This window comes from Scomber japonicus, chromosome 1 (assembly GCF_027409825.1).
Source record: "Scomber japonicus isolate fScoJap1 chromosome 1, fScoJap1.pri, whole genome shotgun sequence".
Taxonomy (NCBI): domain Eukaryota; kingdom Metazoa; phylum Chordata; class Actinopteri; order Scombriformes; family Scombridae; genus Scomber; species Scomber japonicus.
The window spans coordinates 30,119,710-30,141,078 of record NC_070578.1 but is presented as its reverse complement, the minus strand read 5'-3'; the positions used below and the strand labels follow the sequence as shown (position 1 = coordinate 30,141,078).

At 40.1% G+C, this 21,369-nt stretch overlaps 2 protein-coding genes across 3 annotated transcripts in view; both read right to left on the bottom strand.

Annotated features, from left to right (window-relative positions):
• Nucleotides 1-514: 514 nt before the first annotated feature.
• On the bottom strand, nt 515-1,501 carry LOC128361297 (relaxin-3 receptor 1-like). Its single transcript, XM_053321741.1, has one exon. The coding sequence runs from the start codon at nt 1,499-1,501 to the stop codon at nt 515-517; it is 987 nt and encodes a 328-aa protein (XP_053177716.1).
• A 4,220-nt stretch (nt 1,502-5,721) lies between these two features.
• Nucleotides 5,722-21,369, bottom strand: part of pias1a (protein inhibitor of activated STAT, 1a) — a 61,117-nt gene continuing 45,469 nt past the window's right edge. For both annotated transcript variants that reach the window (XM_053324574.1, XM_053324583.1), the window contains exons 3-13: nt 17,347-17,431; nt 17,079-17,217; nt 16,738-16,872; nt 15,548-15,653; nt 14,568-14,641; nt 14,125-14,285; nt 12,295-12,431; nt 11,659-11,878; nt 10,820-10,959; nt 9,935-9,975; nt 5,722-7,723 (exon numbers count right to left, since the gene is read on the bottom strand). In XM_053324574.1, the coding sequence (XP_053180549.1) occupies nt 7,361-7,723; nt 9,935-9,975; nt 10,820-10,959; nt 11,659-11,878; nt 12,295-12,431; nt 14,125-14,285; nt 14,568-14,641; nt 15,548-15,653; nt 16,738-16,872; nt 17,079-17,217; nt 17,347-17,431 (1,601 nt within the window). In that variant the 3' untranslated portion in view covers nt 5,722-7,360. The remainder of the gene's footprint in view (nt 7,724-9,934; nt 9,976-10,819; nt 10,960-11,658; nt 11,879-12,294; nt 12,432-14,124; nt 14,286-14,567; nt 14,642-15,547; nt 15,654-16,737; nt 16,873-17,078; nt 17,218-17,346; nt 17,432-21,369) is intronic.

Genomic DNA, 21,369 nt, shown 5'->3' with positions numbered 1-21,369 from the left:
TGTTGTTGATCCATGATTGTCTTCTAAGAACAGGCATCATACACTACATTATCATAAAAGACATTAACAGATGGATGTAAAAAGCGCTACTTTTTGTCTGTTCAATAATGCGCATACACTAATGTCTAGGTAAATGTCATGCGCAATTACGCACTTAGCCATTTAGGTTGTTGACAAGAGAAACATCACTACTAATACTTTAGCAAGCAATGCCACGAAGGTCATAAAGTAAGCGGTACCGGTGCTTACAGCTCTAAAGCAGCGGACGTGGTTTCTCTACAGACATTAGCCACATTACGCAAGCCTTTATAGACAACAAGCATGGATGAAAGTCACATTTTTCACGAGTACAATCTGTTAGAGTGGCTTAAAATTATGTCGCTTTTCCTCGTTGTGGTTTCTGTCACCTCTCCTCTCTCACTGCGTGCATTTTTTGCCGTGCGCCCTCGGTGCGCTTTGGTGACAGTCGACGCATTTCGCTCCCTGTCGACTCATTCACAACCATCACCAAACACTACCCTCTATGTATCAGACCCCTCAGCTTGTCCCTGAACTCCTTCCTCATGAGGCAGTAAATAAAGGGGTTCAGGCAGCTGTTAGTGTGCGCCAGGCAGACGGTCAGTGGGAACACATAGGTATGGACCAAGTAATACGCTCTGTCCCAGTTGGCTACATTCAGTTTGACCAGCACACTCCAAAGGGTGATGGCATGGTTTGGCATCCAGCATAGAAAGAAGGACAGCACGACGATGGTGATAGATTTTGTAACTTGCGATCTCCGTTTGGGGTTGCTTGTTTTCATACTCCTATTGCGGATGAAACGCAGCAGCATCATGTAACTGATGGACACGATGGACATTGGCAATACAAAGCCAACAAGTATTTTCTGTATGTGATAAACTGCTAACCAGTACTGTCCACCAGGAAACCTCAGCAAACAGAGTTTTTCCCCAGTTACGTTGCTGACAGTTGAGAAAATCGACGTTGGCGCAGTCGCCAGAGTCGCCAGTATCCAAATAATTGCGCAGACCCATTTGGTGGAACAAGACTTCTGCACGGTTCTGTTGTTCAGAGCCGATGCAACTGACCAGTAGCGGGTCACACTCATGGCAGTGAGAAAAAAAACGCTGGCGTACATGTTCATCACGGTGACTGAGAGGATGATTTTGCACATGGCGTCTCCAAACGGCCAGCTGAAGTCCAGCACGGTGTCCACAGCCCAGAAGGGCAAAGTGAGCACGAACTGGAGGTCCGTCACTGCCAAATTAAGCACGAAGAAGTTCAATCTGGACTTTTTCCTGTCTTGTTTGACCTTAATGAAGAAGATGACCAAAAGGTTCCCCACCAGACCCGCAGCGCAGACAACAGAATAAACAAGACAAATGAGAAATCTCAAGATCGGGCTCCCGTCTGCGGTCACGTCAATGTCCTCCAGGTTGCTGAAGCGGTCCAGCTCGCTCTGGGACCTGTTCAAACAAACGCTCTCATTGTCTTCATTCATGTTAGCAGTTTAACTTGTTAATAAATAATATTTAAAAAATGATAATCAGGATCCTGGTGACCTAGACAAACGCATTTCTGTCCAAATAAGGCTCAAGGTTGGAGTGCCAAATGAATGATAAGAAAATGCCATGATGCCATGCCAACTCCTTCGCCTGTATCCACCCCACCCTCCTGTCCTGTCCTGTCATCTCCTCTCCTCTGCCCTCCCAAGACGCATCACCATCCAACATCACTGTTTCAGCTCTGACAGTATGAAAGGACTGCTTCACCCTCCATGGGTGGGGTGAGGTGTTTATTGGCGAACATAATAGCTTTGATGCGTCCATCTGCTTTGTGCCCCCCACCCCCCGGGCGCGTGATGCCATGATAAGTATTCCCCATCACTTTGTATCTAAAAATAAACACCTAATTAATAATGCAAAATGTTTTTGTTAAGTATAGATTGTGTCAAGGTAGGCAGGCACCGATTAGAGTTGACAAAGCGTGCGTAATTGGTTTTGGAGAATCTCAGCAAGAGAACAAAACGACTCGCTGCTGCCACCAAGTGTTCAAATTTAAGTATAACAGGCTCTGGTAAAATCTTACACCTGCAAAATCCAGCTACAAAATGAAAAAAAGTGAAAACACACAAATATACAGAAAGAGAGAGAGAGAGAGAGAAATAACAGAATGCATTTTATTACATCTAAACTTTTCTACATAAACAGGTAACATTCAATAAGTAAACAATTTCTTCCAATGCAGGTAATAAATATTTTTTTTCACTTGGTATATTTGTACAAACTGACAAGGGTCTACTGTACACCGTCTTCTCCTTGCCCTCCTTGAAAAGCCTTTCATGATTTTCTCGGATTGGAGCCGTGAAACAGAACCTGTGAATGTTTTAAGGCAGTGAGTGCAGATGTCAACTCGAGTCTGACTTTGTGATTATTATTTCAGTTGTTTGAGACTCTTTATTGGCCACAGTCCTTTTTTTTAATAGTACAGCTTTCATTTTCTAAAAAATATATAAATTAATTTATTCTCTCAGCTCTGAATTGACACACAAAAAGCATACAAACGGACATCAAACACCCACGTTTGGATCTGAATTCTCAGTTTTCCATACAGACATAATATACACATTGTTGACTTTTCCCTTTTATTTCAGGCGAGACATCATGACAACCAGAGTTGAGTTTCTTGTCGAAGTTGTCTGTGAAAACACTGCTAATAGTAACTACTGCTAATAGTGGCCTTATTCCATTCACTTGACTCTGTGCAGATGCTGACTTTGGCTAAGTGTCCTCACAGAGTTGGAATTGAGCAGCACACAAGCTGCTGCAAAAATCCTGTAACTATAGTATGTGTGTTCACACGTGTGTGTGACTGAAGGAGAGAGTTTGAGATGGCGACTGCCCTGTGCTTTTCCATCCCTGCATGCAATCTGACATTTTCTTAGAGAATGACAGTGAAAGAAAGAAAACACAGCTCAGCAATGGCTGCCTCTCCTTTAGAAAACTAACAATTGTGAAGCACAGTATGGTGCTATGAACACTTAACATTATGGAACAGGTTGAAGGGGAGGATGTGAATGTTTCGGTCAACCCATGTAGACCCCGTTATGCAGAGCACTTCAACAGAAACACATTCAACACGGTCTGCTCTCACTTCATCTGTGATCAGCACACATATGTGTGTAATCTGATGCACCGTCTCGTGACACTCGTGAGGAAAGAATAAGTTTAAATAAATTAAATCGTGATCAAATGCATTCATTAACTGTGACCACCTAGTCAAGTATCCAAATACATGTGATTAATATTCAAACTAACATGATTTGGAAACTAAAGGATTCATCAGTACATCAAGTCATCACTTTGATAATAAGGGTGCAAGAAACATGTTTAACTGAAGCAACTATCAGGTTGATTCAGTGCAGGATGGATCATGAATTCTTGTTGTTCACCATTAAAAAGATGTTAATGTCGAGGGCTGCAATGATTAGTCGACCGGCAGAGAGTTAATCACTAAGTCTTTTGATAATTGATTAATCATTTTTTAAGAAAATATGTCAAAAATGTTCTGGTTTCTTTAGTAAACTGAATATCTTTTGGTTGTGGGCTGTTGGTCAGGACAAAACTAAATGTTGTGGGTTGCTGAATCTGCTGCTGAAACATTTTTCACCATTATTCTAAAGGCTTTTCTAAGGTTCTTGCTGTTTATTTTCTGTTAAAGTTAGAACAGTTTTTGTAAAATCACATTTAAGATTCTGTATTGCTTTTTATATTTATCCTCTCTCTGGTTTGAGGTGGGCAAGGCTCAGCTGGAAAAAGGTAATATCAGATATTTCTGTGCACCAAGCTGGATTTAGCAATATGGGAATCAGAATGTGATGAGTTTTGGGTTGCTTAAATAATGTGCAATCAAACTACATCCACACAATCCTCATGAAGCCGATCAGCTTCAGTTTTTTAGTGTTTAAACTCTTAATAAATGACAGCAAGAATGTTTTTCTCCCCAAACTTTAACTTCAATTTGCTGCATATTAAGTTTGGAAACCAAGTTTAAAGGGCTTTAACAATTTTCATATAATGTTTTTTTTTGGTATTTACATGGCTTTATCAGAAAGTAGGTAGTGAAGAGAAATAGGAAACATGGGGAGAGAGAGATGGGTATGACATTGGAGCATCTCCAATTTCAACATTGTAATTATTTGCTCTTCTTTAAAGAAGTTAGCACAGAAGAGAATTGTGCACTAAAAGCAAAAACATCAAGTAAGTGCCTGTTGGAAATCAGGGGAGAAGGGACAATCATGTTTAGGAAAACGGATTGTATTATAATAAAATAAGAAAAAATGGATATAAAAGATTTCTCAGAGTTGAGTTTCTGTTGACCTTTGGGTAAAAGGTATTATTGTTCTTTCAGAGAGGCTGGCCAGACATGGAGGTTAGAAATGCTCTTTTCTATGTAACTGGATTGCAACTTATTTGGTGACAAATAAAATCATATCTATGATTATTTCTGATGTTACCTGTTTTTCTTTTGGGTCTCTCCTGCAAAGCAAATCTTTATCTTAATGAGACTACCTGTTTAAATGAAGATTATAATGTAATTAAAACTAAATGTAGTAAGTCATTATGAGTTAATAATTCATGATCCATTAAGAGTTTACAAGTCACATTCAATCACAGTGACGTCATCATTTCTTAACAGTCATCAACAAGAAGTCACAACATATTTAATTAATGCATTAAATCCTCATAGAAGTCATGCATTAGTTAAACATTACGTAAACATATGTTTTGTACCCTTATTATAAAGTCAGCTCCCAAGAAAATACATACATATTTTCATGAAGAATTAACTGGACAGTACCTTGTGAGAAAACGCGCTGCTGGCAAAGAAAATAAAAATGTATATTAAATAAAATCATATTACAACAGCTCCCAAGTGACAGTGACTCACACGTTCACCAACGGAGGTCAAACTATTTGTAAAAATATAATATATAATAGAAATAAGAATACAAAATAAATAAAATACTGCACAACACAGGAAATACACGAGACTTGTTCCGGCAAATGATTGAGTCACTTAGAGAGCCGGGGGTTGGTTCCCATGAAAGGAACAGGGAATAAAGTTAAAGATGCAAAGAGAGGGGCAAGGGTGGAGGTCATTTTGGGTTGTCTACAGTCTCTCAGTTAGTTGAAGGAGAGAAAAGGGGTTGTCAAGGGATGGAGATTGCTGTCAGAAGTGATTATTTCATTATGGTGGGGCTAATTAGGCTTTCAAGTGAGCTGCCTGTCTGGAACGTCTGCAAGTGGAACATCGAGGGGAGACTGATAAGAGGGGACTTTGGGAAAGTTTCAAGGACACACAGGCCGCAGGAAGGGTGGGCTCGACTGCGTAGGAGGAGTCTCAGGTCTACTGTGTGTCACCGCTAATGTGACATGACTGCAATAGATTCCTACAAAATGCTAATGACTGAAATGGAGGCAAAGACTAAACGTGTGTCCACCGTCCGATGCCAGAAAATGTTCAATACATTCATGAGCAAACCCTGCATTAGTTCAACAACATCGAGGTGTCCCGAAATCTTCACCTCGCTTTCAACATTATACACTGACAAGCTCGCAGGCTTCTTAAGTTCCAGACAGGTCATGTATTTTTAAACCAGCTGGCATTGTGCCCAAGCTAAGTTGGCAGGTTAAGATCTACCCCTCTCCCCCCCCCCGCCGCCCTCCCTCTCTCTGTGGCACTGAACAGCGTGCTTACATGATGCCACGCTTTTCCACAAGTCATATCCCAAAGATAACTCCCTAGACAACTCCAGACAGACAACGATATCAGTCACGGGTCAAGTCTTTACCAAAAGCTTAGACATAGAAACGGCTGATGTGTAAGAACAGGGGACAGCGGTTGCGGGTGACCATTTAAGACATTCTTTTGACTCTGAAAATACTTCTTCATCCCAAACACGCTGGGAAGCATGCACACAAACAGGCACTAGTTTAAACTTGGTCACTATCCCCAGCAGAGCTGTGGCACATCTCATGGACGCTTGTCTCTTTAAGACAGGCTGCCACACAACAGCTTGACCTTCATGGAAATTAGTTGATTCCTTTTGAACAGTCAAGCAAAAACATACAAAACAAAACAAAGAGAAAGAAACTGAGAGGACAGGAGCCGCTTCTAAAAGGACACAGTTTAGGTGTCTGAATAAATACCAGCTGAAACCAAAGAAGAAGAAATAGACACTTCACTGAAAACCCTGTGGCACACAGATTCAACTGCACTCTGATCATTGTGATAATTTTCATAGGTACCATATGTTATTTTTGGCATTGTGCAAAAAAGAAAACTAAAAGACATTATTCCAGCTCTAAACTCTCAATTGGCAAGTATAAATAGCTTTAAGCTCCAAAAAACTCTCCATTTTTCTAAATGCTGTTTACCGACAGAGTCTTTAAAAGGAGTTGGAAATCATGTGAAAATGAAAAACCAGAAATGGCTAATCTCCAACTACACATTCCCCATAGCAGTAACCTGAAGGTGTAAGGGAATGCATATATATTTCTATATATATGTATATTGTTTAAATATTATACATAACTTAAAAGCATAATAAAATTATTAGTACATGAATAAACTGTAAATCTGAAAAGTTCTCGACACTGGATTGAGAAATAATACATCATGTGTTTAAAAATGAGCTTGAGCAAGAGAAAGAGAGAAATTAAAGTTCATATTGGTGAACGGATGCGAAGCAAAATTTAAACAGGATATAGCTAAAAGAGAAGAATAAGATAACCAAATTGTACATGGCAAAAGCATATGTATAAGCTTCTGTGGAAAAAAACCCAACCTCAGTCCTCCACTTAAAAACAGCGATTGAAGCAGCTCACTAGACTGAAAATGTCCCGATTTAACATACAAAAGTAAAAGAGGAAAATATATTTTGTTCTCTGTACATGGTGCCACTCCTCATTTTCATAAAAAAGAGCCTTCGTCCTTTGTGTTTTTGCTCAGGTAGCGTGTCTTTGCTGTTTGTGCCAGGTTGGTACCAGTGTGAGTCATTGATAAAGCTCCTTATGCTGAAACAGCTTTCTGATCTGAGGCCAGTTTACCAACACGTCCTCTGCGGTTGACCCCTTTACGTGATGACTCAGTGCTGTTCTCGGGTCAGTCTAGTGAAGGGAACCCCCCGGACCCGTTACCTGCTCACAATGTTAGTGCTCTTCTAGTCATTACAACTCTGCAAACGTTCTGAGTTTGATGACTTGGGCCAGTCTAGTTGCTGGATCAAACTATTACCCTGCAGTCAAAAAGTTTGTCATTGGGTTCGTTACTGGATCGTAGCTGAACCCAACGAGAGTCAGTCCAACGATATAACGTCAGGTATCCCGCCGTAAATAGCTGCCACCGCTGCTTCAGTGCTGCTTCGGCTGGCCACCACCCCAGGGTGTGTGTGTGAGGAGTGTGAGCCCGAGTGCGAGGATGAGGAGTGAGTGTCACGGAGGCTGCTGGATGAAACCAGGCTGCTGCTGCTGCCCGAGTTGCTGGCCCCGTTGGTCGGCGCGGTCAGTGAAGTCGCCGAAGACGCTCCTGACTGGTCGAGGAACAGCTGAGAAGACGCTGAGGAAGAGGAGGTGCTGTAGGGCAGGAAGCGGTTGAGAAGCAGCTCGTGGTCATCTGAGGCCGAGGCGGCCGCCGCCGCTGCCATCACCATGTTGTAATGCTGAAGTGTGAGGGAAGCAGAGGAGAGGAGGAAGTGTTAGTCAGACATGAGCTCACATTTAGAGGCTGGTAAAGTTACCAGGGGCACAATTCACAACACAACGGATGCTAAAAGTAGCTCCTGTCTGATTGAAGTTGGGGAAACTCTATGTTTATGGCCTTAGAATGATTCACAAAACACTTTAGCACTCAAATCTTTCATCTACCGCAGATAGTGAGTTGTCATGTCAGCATTTTAGAAAAATATGTCATCAGATTTCTAAAATCATGCTGAGATGGTGGCTGAGTTAATAAGAATGCTATGAATAAAAAACAATAAAATAAAACAATAACACAGAAAATGATGGAAAAATAAAGTTTGTGGTGCTGACGAACATCTATCTATCTATCTATCTATCTATCTATCTATCTATCTATCTATCTATCTATCTATCTATCTATCCATCTATCCATCTGTAAACATGGTAAGTTCAAATTGCCTTTTTTGTAGCTCAGGGGTTTCCTCAGTTCTTCAGTTAAAGTTGCTCTCAGCAGATTTGTGAACAGGTCTTAAGAGGAAACTTTTAGCTACAAACTTTTTGTGCCATTTGGTATCTAGGATAAGATATAAGCAGCAGCAGTCAGGCTATTAACTCCTGACAGCGTCAAAGATGACACTGCAGAACAATTTAAACATCGTACCTCGAGAGCTATTTAAAAGATTTCTTATTTTGGCCTTTCCCTTGAACTTTTTCATATTGGCAAGAGATTGCTAAAGAAATAAGATTAAGTTTTGGAATAGAAATTTCGCTCTTTGTCACTTTATACCTGGGCAAAATCCCAGACCAACTCACGGCTCAGGATGAAAATCTATAAAATACTTTTTGCTGTAAGAAAGAAACCCATCACACAGAAATAGCTGCACTAAAGGATAACTGGACTGCAACTGTCAATAAAATATAGTGTATGGAGAAACTGACCTTTACCTTCAGACCACTATACTATATGATGAATGTCAAATCCTATATGTCCCTATAAGATGCTTATGTCATTGAAAGACCCAGTTCTGTGCAAGCTATGTTGCCCATAACAACATACGCTGTTGTCTCATAATACCAATAAAAATAAAGTAGAAAAAAGGGACTGTTTTGAGCCTTTCTCTAGAAAATTAAATCTTAATAACCTCTAGTGGTATCTAGCAGTGCAGTTTTGGTTTTATTTGCCCTGGGTTGTTAGATATCCATCTCTGATCTGCCTCTACCCGTTACTGTGGCTCACTGCTTTGAAAAATGACATTTAAAAAATTCAACAGCAGCGTCTTTCCAGCAGCAATGTCCCAGTTAATCGACAGAAAACACTGCCTGCAGTGTTCATAGCAGCCAAAAAAAGAGAGAAATTGTTCACATTGAGGTCTGTGGATTATATTAATAACCAACAGCGGTATTGGTTCTGAAATATAAAGTTGCCTCTGAATTTTTTAAATGCAATTTTGCAATGCTAAAGTTTCACTGTTCTGGTGAGGCAGCAGAAATCTCACAGTGAGATATTTCAGACCTCACGCTTCCTCGCAGCTTAATACTTTTGCCAAGTGAGGTAAGAGAGAAAATATGAAATATATAAACTTTTAAATGAAAGAACAGAGCTGAATGAAAGATGATGATATCAGAAATCAAGAGATGTCTGTGTCCTTGTTCGGCCTCAGTGAATTCAACCAGGCAGCAACAACCACCGCTTGTCAAACGTCTCACTCTCATGTCTCCTTAAATAGCCCAGAGAGACAGAGACAGACAGGGAGGAAGACATTTAGTACTCACTAGTAGACACTGAAACAGGTACACTATGTACCAGGAGCTTCTGTGACTTTTTATGGGAAATTCCACAAATTACCAGGTTTCAAATCTGTTTTTTCAAGTTTGTAAGTGGTTGACTTTGCATGAGGGAACTTTCATCACTGCTATGTTTACTGCTGCGATGGTATTTTGTATTTAGGAACACTAAGTGCAGGGCGGTTGCTTTGTTTTCTTGGTAAGCACAAAAGAGATTTTGTCGAAGCACGGTTGGAGTGCTTTAATTATTATGAAAGGAACCATCATCACACTCTCTTTTCCAGTTTCACTATACTGTAGCACTTCAGCAGACAGAGACTGTAACATGTTCATACATCAGCTATCATGAAGAAGTGTTTCAGCATCTCCAAGAATTTCCACACAACACGACAGACTGTTGTACGTACCTGGTGATTGTCGCCTTGAAGAAAAGAGAAGAAGTTCAACTCTGGAAATCAAGTACAAGCAGAGCCAATAGTCAATACCAATAAAAATCACTAACAGAGATGAAAAAAGGTATTGATCATTATTCCCCGAACCCAAAGCTGACGTCCTACTGTCCTACTATTGATTTGAGAAGCTGGAAAAAAATAATTGTAGCAATTTTCTTCTTGAAGAATTACTATAAAATAAATAATTGATTATAAAAAATAGTTGGCCATTATTTTTCTGTCAATAAAGTAATTCATTGACCAACCAAGCACCACAACCGTGGTTAACTGCCATTCTCAGATTATCTTTGAATTGTTTTCCCGTCAAATCCCTCCTTAGATTCAAGACTAATTTAGAAAAGAGCTTTTTATTAAAGTATGAAATTATCACGTCATGTTTTCAACTCTTTATTGAAGCTATATGTCAACATTTTTATGGTTGTACAATTACACTGAATGGCACTTAAAGCTACATTATGCATGTTTTTTCTTATATGTTTAGTTGAAATACGCTCCATAGCATATCTTAATGTTAGGAGGTATTATTAAAGGCTTATGAGACCCCAGACTCATTGAATAGTCTGGCAGCAGCAGTATAGGGATTCCCTTTATGCAGTTTTTAAGCAGGTCTTGCCCTTCTTCACAATCAGAGAAGGTTAAAATCAGGGGTCGCAGCTCATGGCTGTCAATCAACGACACACTACTGGTTTATTACTCCTCTTCTGCCGAGGCTACACGCTAGTAAGCTCCTGATACATGCAACAGAAGAGGTCAGTTCCTTCCTGTGCTGTGGGTGCAGGTATTGCATGTTGTAGCTTTAATTTGAATAATCATTTTGTGTCTGTGTGTGTTTGTTATTACCTGACAGCTCATTGGGGGTGTGGTAGTAAGGTCTGTAGTCCTGGATAAGTGGGGGGACAGGAGGGATGTAGCTGGTGTCCACAGCTGGCATGCTGGGAGTACGGCTCACAGGAGAGGCCTGATGGTGCAGGTTCAGCACCCTGAAGGCAGAAACAGACAAAGAGGTTTACCAAGTAGCACTTCACTAAGGCTTTTATTTCATGTCATATTTAAGAGGTAAGTCACAGAGCGAGCCGTCTCCTCCACTGAGCTCGACACATAAACCTTTGAACAATAACAGTCACGGAATTCATTAAAGTCAAATGAAGCTGCAGCACTTTCTACACACATGAACACAATTAATTAGACAGAAAATGCATCCCTTAAAGTTTCAGAAGACCTGGATTCAAATCTTTTATAAGACTTACTTGTTACCACAGAGATAATGAATCTTCCTGATCCTCAGAGTTTTGAGGATCTTCTACTTTGACATTTTATATATGTGTGAAAGTATGATTGGCAGAGCTTTAATCCTCTGTTTGTGAAGCTTAAGTGCAGAAAGGGGAAAAGATTTCGTCTTTTCAAAAGTCACACATTTCTAGATCTGTACATTTTAACTTTCAAAAAGGAGTCAAGACACCAACATTTCTCCGTCAGCTATCTCCTGGCTGTCTACTGTGAGTGTAGCTCATGCAAAACCATGAAAGATACTTGTGTATTCAAGTGCAACACTCATGAATCATTTAATATCTAGACACTTAACCACCCTTGCCACCAACTTAAATGAGCCTCATTTCCACATTTAATGAAACACAAACAGCGAATGGAGATGAAATCACTATCGCGGGTGTTTGTCTGACCCTTTGTTGATGACGGGTGGCGAAGTCGGGGACATCGAGGGACACGCTCTTTTGGCTGGAGGAGGCAGCGGTGGCGGAGGCGGCGAATCCTGTTCTTCGTCCTCTGAGGAGCTGTCCAGTGTCAAGTCGATCACCTCCACTTTGTTGCTGCCATCGCTTCCCCCGTGGCTGGACGACGAGGAGCTCCGCTGTTCTGAACCCGCCGACGTCCGACACGAACCTGTAGAGCAGCAGTGACAAGCTGGTTTGTGTTTGTGTGTTTTTACTTTCTTTAAAAATGCACGTTATAAAACAAAGACACACGCATGTGAGAGCTGAATACTGTGCAAAGCAAGCACACACACATTTCTCCTGCTCTCATACGAAATAAAGTATGTTTGTTACTATGGAGACAAGCAGTTTACTCAGTGGTATTATGATTGATGCCTCTCTAAATTTAAACTGACAATGCATAAACAAAGCAGAGAGGGGATGTTAATGCACGTTCTCTCTCTCCATACCATGTCTCTTTCATCCTTATTTAATTACTTCCAGCCTCCTCTCACACTGCCTTTCTGTAAAAGAAACCTTTCTGTTTCTCACACCCCACCCCCACCTCCACCCCCACCCCCATTCACTCCTTGTGCCCCGTCTCACCATCCAGCCCGTTGTTATAAGAAGCTGAAGAGACCTCCTGCACTTCTTTCTTAGACCTCATGGGGGCCCAGCTGCCATCCTCCTTGAACTGAATCTCATCACAGTCCATGCAGCTGTTCAGGATCTCCACAAAAAGCCTGGGTGGATAAAATACACAAAAGAAACAAAAAATTTTTAACAAAGGCCGAGCACAGTGGAAAAGACAATAGAAAGAAAAATGAATTCTAAAAGACAACCAAGCTACTCTGCTGAAACTGTGGTCTTACAAAACCTCAGTGAGTTAAAGGAATACTCCACCAAATCTTTTGAGTATAAAATACTCCCTGCCTGTAGTTTTTAAAGGTCAATCTGTCTCATGTCGGCCTAAACTCAGCTCACATTTCCCCATTAGAGGAACAATCAAACGCCTTTTTTCATTCTGTTTCAGAATGATAGGAAGAGCTGATGTAGAAGGATCAAAAAGCAAAATCACTGTGAATGCTCGAGAGCCACAAACCAATTATTCCTTAGGTGAGTCTTCTGAAGCCTCCTGCTTAAAACCCCCAGCGTCAGAGGGTGAGAGTGTTTGATGCATTTTTTAAATGACCCAGAGGTACTGCTGTGAATCCAAGCTGACTACAGCTGCTGTACTCCATGAAGAAGCCAGCTGCAAATATTTCAGAACCATCTTGCAAGCCTGCAGGCGGTGAATATTTGATATAGGGCTGGAACAAAAGATTGTTATTTTACTTACCAATTCATCTGAAAATCAATGTATCACTTTGTCTATAAATTGTCAGAATATAGTGATAGTGTCCAGTGCTCAATTTCCCAGAATCAAAGGTTACATCTTTAAATGTCTTATTTTGTTAAGACACTCAGTTTACTATAAAATATGACAAAGAAAAACCTTAAATCATTACACAACAGGCTAATTTTGGCAAATTTCCTTAAATATAATTAAAAGGATCATTCTATTATCAAAATATGTCCGTATTCATTTTCCTTTAATTGGCTTATCTGTTAATTAACTCATTCCTGTAGCATTAATTTGATACTCAAACTGATTATTTGGAGGTGTACTTCAGAAAAAAAAAGTTTTACAGTGTAAAATGTGAATTTGAGATAAATGACATCAGTGATGCTCCGTACAGTAATTACAAGGATTTGGTTACTCAGTTGTAATGTCTCGTGTCAAAATACAACTTTTACGGTTTGATGGGGAGTGACGTGAGTAAATGTGCCGTGATTAAGCAGTGATTGAAAGTTAAAAGTGAGAGACAGGTGCCTGACAGAACCTCTTGTTTAATCTGTACATAAATCTCAGTGTCAAAACAGCATGTTGGATTTTAACATGAGATTTCCGGCTGGGCTCAGTGACTCCCTGGTCTCTTGGTGTTACCATGAAGATGCAAAGAAACCCTTAGTATTTCCCAACTTGTTTTCAACTTTTTTCTAGCACTTTTAACTATGCTCTTCCATAGTCATTTTCATCACAGTACCAAAGTTGCATCCTTAGGACACATGATGACAACTGAACTATCTCCATGACAAATAAGACTGCATTCCTTGAGGAAGACTCAGAGATACTGTTTAAAGCCCTGTAAAAAGGCAGTAAGTGGACTGTGACTTCAGATTCCTTTTTGTCAAACAGTTTTGAGCTCCAAGAATGAACTTTCACATTTATCAGCTTACTTCACTGATTTGTTACTTCCTGTCCAGCTGGAAGACGCAGTTACTCAGCCGTGTTTAGGTTAAATTTTCCGTTCAGCTTCAATGTGCTTTGCACTCATTCCTAACAGGTCAAACTACTCATCTGCATGATGGGATGATAGGGGTAGGGTGTCTTACCCGTCGATGATGAGGTGTTCATAGGGGGCCTTCTTGTCGCAGACGGGACACACCCAGGTGGGCTTCTTCTCGTTCATTTGGATGTAAAGTGTGGCATCAAAGCACTGCAGGTGGGAGCATGTCAGCGCCCGGCATGGGATCATCAGCCGCATCTTCCCCAGCTGCACAGTGCACACACACACATGTAGTCAGTGCATGAAGAGAACGCACACAGCAGGGACGCAGGGTATACGGGATGCATAAATGTCATAAACATGCCAAAACCCAGATGGAAAAGGTGCGTGATAGGGGTTGGAAAGACAATTTGACAGGTGGCTCATGCAAACAACCAGAAGTTAAGGGCATGATGACAGATTGGGACATAAATGCATTGAATATGTCTTGGCATGACTGAATCACTAAACTTTGCTTTACAATTTATGAAGAGGAGGGAACATGTTTACCGGGCAGAGCAGCGACACTCGAAGGCTGGTCGTGGCTATTTCACTGTCTGGATCTGCTGTGAGCTTCTCTTTGACTGTAGGTGAAGTAAAAAAAATACACAAACAACATATTCAATCTCTTATTTCAGACTGCAACCTCTTTATTAACTTTCAAATGAAGGTCACAAATGAAAACAAGTCCTGTAAATGTATTCATGAGCTACTTGTGCAGCGTAGGGCTGACTGAGCCTTTCTGCATCCAAATCCTCTTATATCTATGCTGCAAGATATATATGCAAACAAATATATGCAACTTTATGATTGAAAATGGTGCCTCATCTGAAATGGGGAACAAATTGGCCCTCTGACAGGATGAACATTTTAACACAAACTATGGCTGTGAGCAATGCAACTGAAATAAAGCTTTGTCACTTATTATGTTAGATCATTAAACAGACAAAATATCACCAGCATATACTGAGAATCATGTATCTTATGTTCATATTGCACAATGCGCTCCATATAAAACCATATATCAGCCAGTTAATATGAGAGTTGGATTTATATGGCCATAAACTTACCGGGAAGTTATTCTTGTTGTATAAATAAGATGCAGCACTCCTGATTCCATTAACTCAACTCTGTTTATCTACTACTTTCGATTCCTTATCTGATAACAGTGCTCTCTCATTTTCCCAAATTTACAATCTTTATAGACCAGTATGTGAAACTCATTGGGGTCAATTCTAATTTAAGATAACATTGTTATTATTAATTTTATGTATATATTTTTTTTGGAACATTTTCTTATACGATAATATTAAGCAAGTTGTGGTGCTAAGATTGACTTGACAAAAAAAGTGATAATGGAAAAATTGTCTAAGAAACTGTATTTAATGAGGATCAGTACCTGTTCCACTTAATAATGCTAAAATTTGGCTTGACAACGATTTGACAGATGAGACAGGTGCATCCCTAAAAAAGAGGTTCAGAGTCCTTACTGAGTGCTCTGGAGTGGTCTGGGTTTCTGATGCCTTTGGCCCGTAGTCTCTGTAACAACACTGTGGACGACTGCTGCTTCACCAAGTACACTGCCATGGAGTAACTCTGTGGATACACATGTATGCAACAATATAATAATGTGTAAAGTAAAACATTATAAACCCCACATGGAGACAATTTTTTTGCTTGTCAACAGACCAGTGATAGAATAGTTTTGCTCAAGGACACTTCAGCAGGCTAGATGACCAACAGAGTCTTTCTAACCTAAAACCCACCTGCTGTCCTGAGTCAGGAGGAACAGTGTGAACCCAGTGTGTACTTTCTTTTAAGAGATGATTTCTCTACTGTGTCTGTCCATCTATTGTGTGTCTACAGAAAATCATCAAACCTTCCAACCAATCAACAACCTTCTCTATATATTTTAATATCCCCTTTACATCAACTGGAACTTTGCAGTTGGTTCAACTAACGAATCCTCTAAGAATCGGCTTTCTTTTCCACCGGCTAGAGAATCAAGTCATTACGTAACTGTACACACCTCCGTTTTCCTAGCAATACTAAAGCCAACTCTATTTTATTGAATATTTTTAAGCTAGTTTTTGAAAGCTTTAAAATAAAATTCTGGCCAAAATCTTACACATTGCAATTTTAAAATATAAATAAATGACGTTGAACCTCACTGGATGTCAGCAAACAACTAACCTGAGCAGTGAAATAAGACACAGTCTCTGTGTGTGTTGTTTTCTGAGCTTCTCTGTTCTTTCTTTTTGTAGCACGTGCATGTAGGTGCATGTGAGTACCTCTGTGTTCTCCCTGTCTGTTTTCAGGATGGAGGCCATGTCACAAACCTTATCAAATTACAGCTAAACAGTCCACTAAAATAGGTTTCTGAAAACATTTGAGAAGACAGATATTCAGCACAGTAACGGGATCTTGATCCGTATTTGATCAGCACTGCCTAGTTTGACAGTTTAATCTGAGTTTCATGCGTTGTTGGCTCCCCTCCCCCAACTTTATTGAGTAAAAGACACACATTTGTTTTGGTCTGAGATGTTGGTGCTCAAGTGCGACATCTTGTGGCTGAATGTCATGTATTGCAACTTTAACAATTTCTCAATCATCATCAAACTTTCAGGAATTAAGATGCTGTTAAGATTTGTTGGAAGTTGTAACAGCCGTCATTTCTTACCCTTCCAATCTCAGCGGTCCACGACACCACAATGGTATTGGGGACTGTGGTGGACAATCTGACCAGTGAGGTAATGTTGATGGGCCGGCTGGGCCGCTTAGGCTCTACACCGTTTTTGGTTGGAGGAAGATAACCCTAAAGAAGATATTAGAAGGAGAAAGAAAACAATCAGCATTCATATTGTGCATATTAAAAAGCTCCTCACCAAGATATATTGGAAAATGTGTTCAGTGTTAACAGGATGGACAAAGCACAAAAGGTAAATACAACTAAATAAGAAATCTGTCACTGCTGAGATTCAATTATAAAGAATTTCTAGCACAAAGGGAAGTGTTTCTCACCGGCAGGTTACATGGCTTCCCGTTGACTTTCACACACAGATTGGGTGGGAAATGGTCTTCCTGAGGACAGCTCGTCTCCGACAGGCAAAACCGCAACTGAACTTGAACTGAGAAGTCACATTTGGTCCCCGAGATGTCCCTTTGAGCACAGAAACAGATTTATAACCACACACATCTGCAGAAACCATGCACATGTATGAATAATTTACATCTAATTCAGAGTCCTGCATTGACAAAGGGGCTTTGCAGGTGTTCATTTCCTTCTTACATTGAGCTGCTGATCTGCTGGACTTGCTGTGGCGTTAATGCAAAGGCAAAACACGTCTCCTGAAACCGCTGGCTGTTGTCTGAAGCTGCAGAGAGATAAAGGGATAAGAGAAGGACAATTTTAGCAACCAGGGGAACTTACATATAAGAGCATGAGGAAATACTGCCTCAGTTCCTACAATTCACATTACACTATGGCTATGTCAGCTATTTAAAAAGAAGATCCTTCAGATAACCCCTGAAAGCAAGAACACAGGAAGAAGTGTGAAGATGTGTGAACTTGTGCATGAGTGTATCAGTGGGTTGTCACTTCCATTAATAACAATATTCAGTAAACTTTGTAAGCATGAAGAACCTGGACTTCAAAACCATACCACCCCAGGCAGAGGTAAAGAATGGGAAGGTGTGTACTACTGTGTGTGTGTGAGAGTGTGAGTGCATGTGAGTGTGTGTGAGTGTGCTCTATTTATAGGCCGACCCACAGGTGCCGGAAATAACTGGTGCTACTAACCCAGCCTCCATTTAAAGAGGCAGCAGATTCTTAAAGGCTTGCAAAATATGTATTTGTTAGAATAATCTTAGCATGACCCAATAAGATAGAGTGATTCTAACCTAATTTTGTTTTATATTTGTATTTAAAGGATTAGTTCAGCAATTTGGGAAAGAGCAAATTCATTTAGATGAAGATGAGAAGGTCGATACCACTCTTACACATATGTTTAAGATTTCCTCCAGGTATCATCATCATCTCCTCCTTCTCCCTCATCCAGATTCAATGAAATGTCAAATAATGTTAATTCCCAGAGTTTAACTGCTGGACACACAAGAAGTCTCCTACTTCTTATAAACTGTTTTCCTATCACACTTACTGTATGTAAGCTGTATACTGAACCGTGATTGGCTCCAAACTAGTTGTGATGTCATTAAATGCTGCTGGTATGAACATGTATTAAACACAGATTTTAAAGTTGAGCACAGGGAAACTTTCCTCTTTCAGCAGATGAATGTGAAAACAAACTCTACGCATATATCACCCTGCATCCTCAAACATCCCAGCTGACAGAAAAAGAACAAAAGGGAATTTTTAAGTGAAGGGGAGGACTTTAAGTATGAAGTCGGAGCCAGGATGTGATTATGTCTGCCAGTAGTGAACCATCACACTCAACTGCTTATCAGCTTTTCATACTACGATGTTCAATTTATTATTATACTCTCTTCTTTTATCTTGTAGCTCTTATTATGCATTGATTATGTTCTGTTACGCGCAAAAGAAATCAATGTTGAACTCAATTAAAGTCTGTCTTTCAGTGTTGTTCTAAAAAGTGAGAAAAGAAACTTTAAAATAGTTTTTTAATAAGTAGCTGATGTTCCATAATGCTACCAATTAGCGAAACAGTAGAGTAAAGCAAAACATGTTCAGTCTGATATGTGCTAAGAAGCTAAAGACAATCCAGAGAGAAATATGGAGTCACATATTGACCACAAATGCAAACACTCTTGCTCTCTCAAATTTACCAAACTATTAAAAGATTTAGCTCAGCCTCAGAGTCTGTGTCTGGAAATGAAATATGAAATATTGTTTTTCAAACTAAATCTTGGAGGCAGGACATATGACTAAACTCTCTGTGGGAAACTGTTTTGTTTTAGAGTGAAACCAACTAAAATCTTCTCCGCTGAGCAGATGCTTTTAGAATTCACCACAAGAAGGCTTCTTATACCGGTGAATAAGCATGATGGACCAGCATAAACATTGTTGATGTGAGACGTAATTGCTGGAGCTCAGTGGGAAACTTCAGGCCCGAATGCTGCAAAAGTGACGGGGGGAAGATGAATTACAAAATTACCTATCACAAATCCTTTCATGATTGTTGCCTTAATTGCTTAAAGTTCGGTTGAGCTGTCGATGAGTGACTACTTAAAACACATGCAGGGAATCTGTGTGTGTGCACATTAACACACACACACGCACGTACACACTCAGCAGGATGAAACACGCAGAGGTAATTTCTTTCCACGTGGGATATTTAGAGAGAAGAGGTCTTGAGTCCCTGTGGATGAATCCTGGACCAATCATGCTTCTTCTCTCATCAGCCTTTCAAACAGCCATTAATTTTGCCAGTAATGAACCCTCTAACCACCCACATAGTATATGATTTGTATGGCATATATTTATGGTATGTTCCTGCATCTTTTGAGTGGCTCTCTGTGCACTGCAGAACAAAATCACTTGCACCGAGTGTGCTTTCGAACAACAGTCTTCCTCCTCTCCGGGCACACGAGCTATAAATAGAAAGTGCTCTCTCTCCTCTCTTTCTCTCTTTCTCTCTCTCTCTCTCTCTCTCTCTCTCTCTCTCTCTCTCTCTCTCTCTCTCTCACTCACTCTCTCTCACTCCCCCCTCCCTTCCCAACTCTCCATCACTCTATAACTCACTCACTCTCTCTGGCAGTGGATTTGTTTCTGGTGTTTCAGTGTGTGTGGTTAGACGAGATATGAGAGAGGTTGAAATGAGCCTTGATTGATGTCTTCCTCTCTCTCTTACACACAAACGCCCACTGTGGGTTCTTTAAATCTCGTCTCAAGATGCATACACACTGCCTGTCATAAATTTATGGATGTTTTTATTTGTCTGACACACTCAAGTAATACTATTAAGACAAGATATCAAACCTCAGTACTTTATCCAACAGATTTGTGTCCATTACAGAATTTCCTAATATAAAAAAAGCTGTCATGCACAAAAGCTGCTCAGATTCATATTTTACATCCAGGATTAACTGCTCAATGTTGATTTTACCCCATATAGTTATGGCAAAATTTCACAAGTTGATGACTAAAGTCAGTATGAATAATTATGTTGACTACATCATATAGAAAATGTAACTTCATTGAGAGACGACACAAGATTAATGACACCATGAGCCGAACTGTAATTACTGTTATTAAGCACATTTCTGCCACTGCATGTAATCATATTTCTGCTTAATGGTGCCTATTAGAATTTAACCATTAATAAATCACTGGGACATTAATTTTGAGACACAAGTGCAATTACAATAAACAAACAAGACTACAGCAGAGATGACTGGCAGCTCCCATCACTAATGTCTCAAACCATGATGCATCAAGCAGGATAAGGGCCTGTTTTTACTGAACACGGCAGCAGGTGATTTTAATAAACTGGACAAGTGGAAAGTTTTTCCAAGCTGTCATGGAAAGAACTAACTTCTAATGAAAGCAAGAATATGCTCCTTGCAGTTTGTGATGGACTGTGTGATTGATGCTAAAATTCAAACCAGCTGTATTTAAATTGTGAGTCAACCTTCAGAAATGATGTTAAACATGGTGGTTTGAGAGCCCGACTGCACTGGCCACTACACTGCCTTTTACACTGTTTTACCAAGTAAAATGCATGTCCTGGAACGACAGATGGGGGAATGAATGACAGATGGAAAAATGACTTGCTGTGGGTGGGTTGATGTTAAGAGTAAGGAGAAAAATAAACCCACAATATGCATTAGATGAAGTGCAAGTGAGACATGGTTGCACACCATTTCACACACTATCATGCACATTTCTAGATCTATATTTATATTTTTGGTAAAGATATAATATGATTTTATACTGGCCCTTTAAGCAGCTCCTCATTTAAGCCTCTGTCTGAAACAGGCCGTTTTAGCTTCTGTTTCTTTAAGGTTCCTACTTTGCTCTGATAGGTTCGCTCACAAAAGCTGTCCCTCCGCAAACATCTGGCTACTCCGGAGGACACATAAACAAACGTTAAAATTAGGATTTCGTTTATTTTTTTGGTTTTTCATTCAAAATTGAAACTTTTCAAATACATCTGTTCATGTTCAAGTACGAATCTGATTGGAAATATGAGAGTAGACAATGTGAACAACCTATGAAACAATCTCAGCAACAAAGGTGACAGAATGGACGACCATTTGTGTGCATGTAAGAACAATCTGAGGTCATCACGAAGAGGAAATAGAGTTAACTTTGCAAATGAAGCGTTCAAAGCAG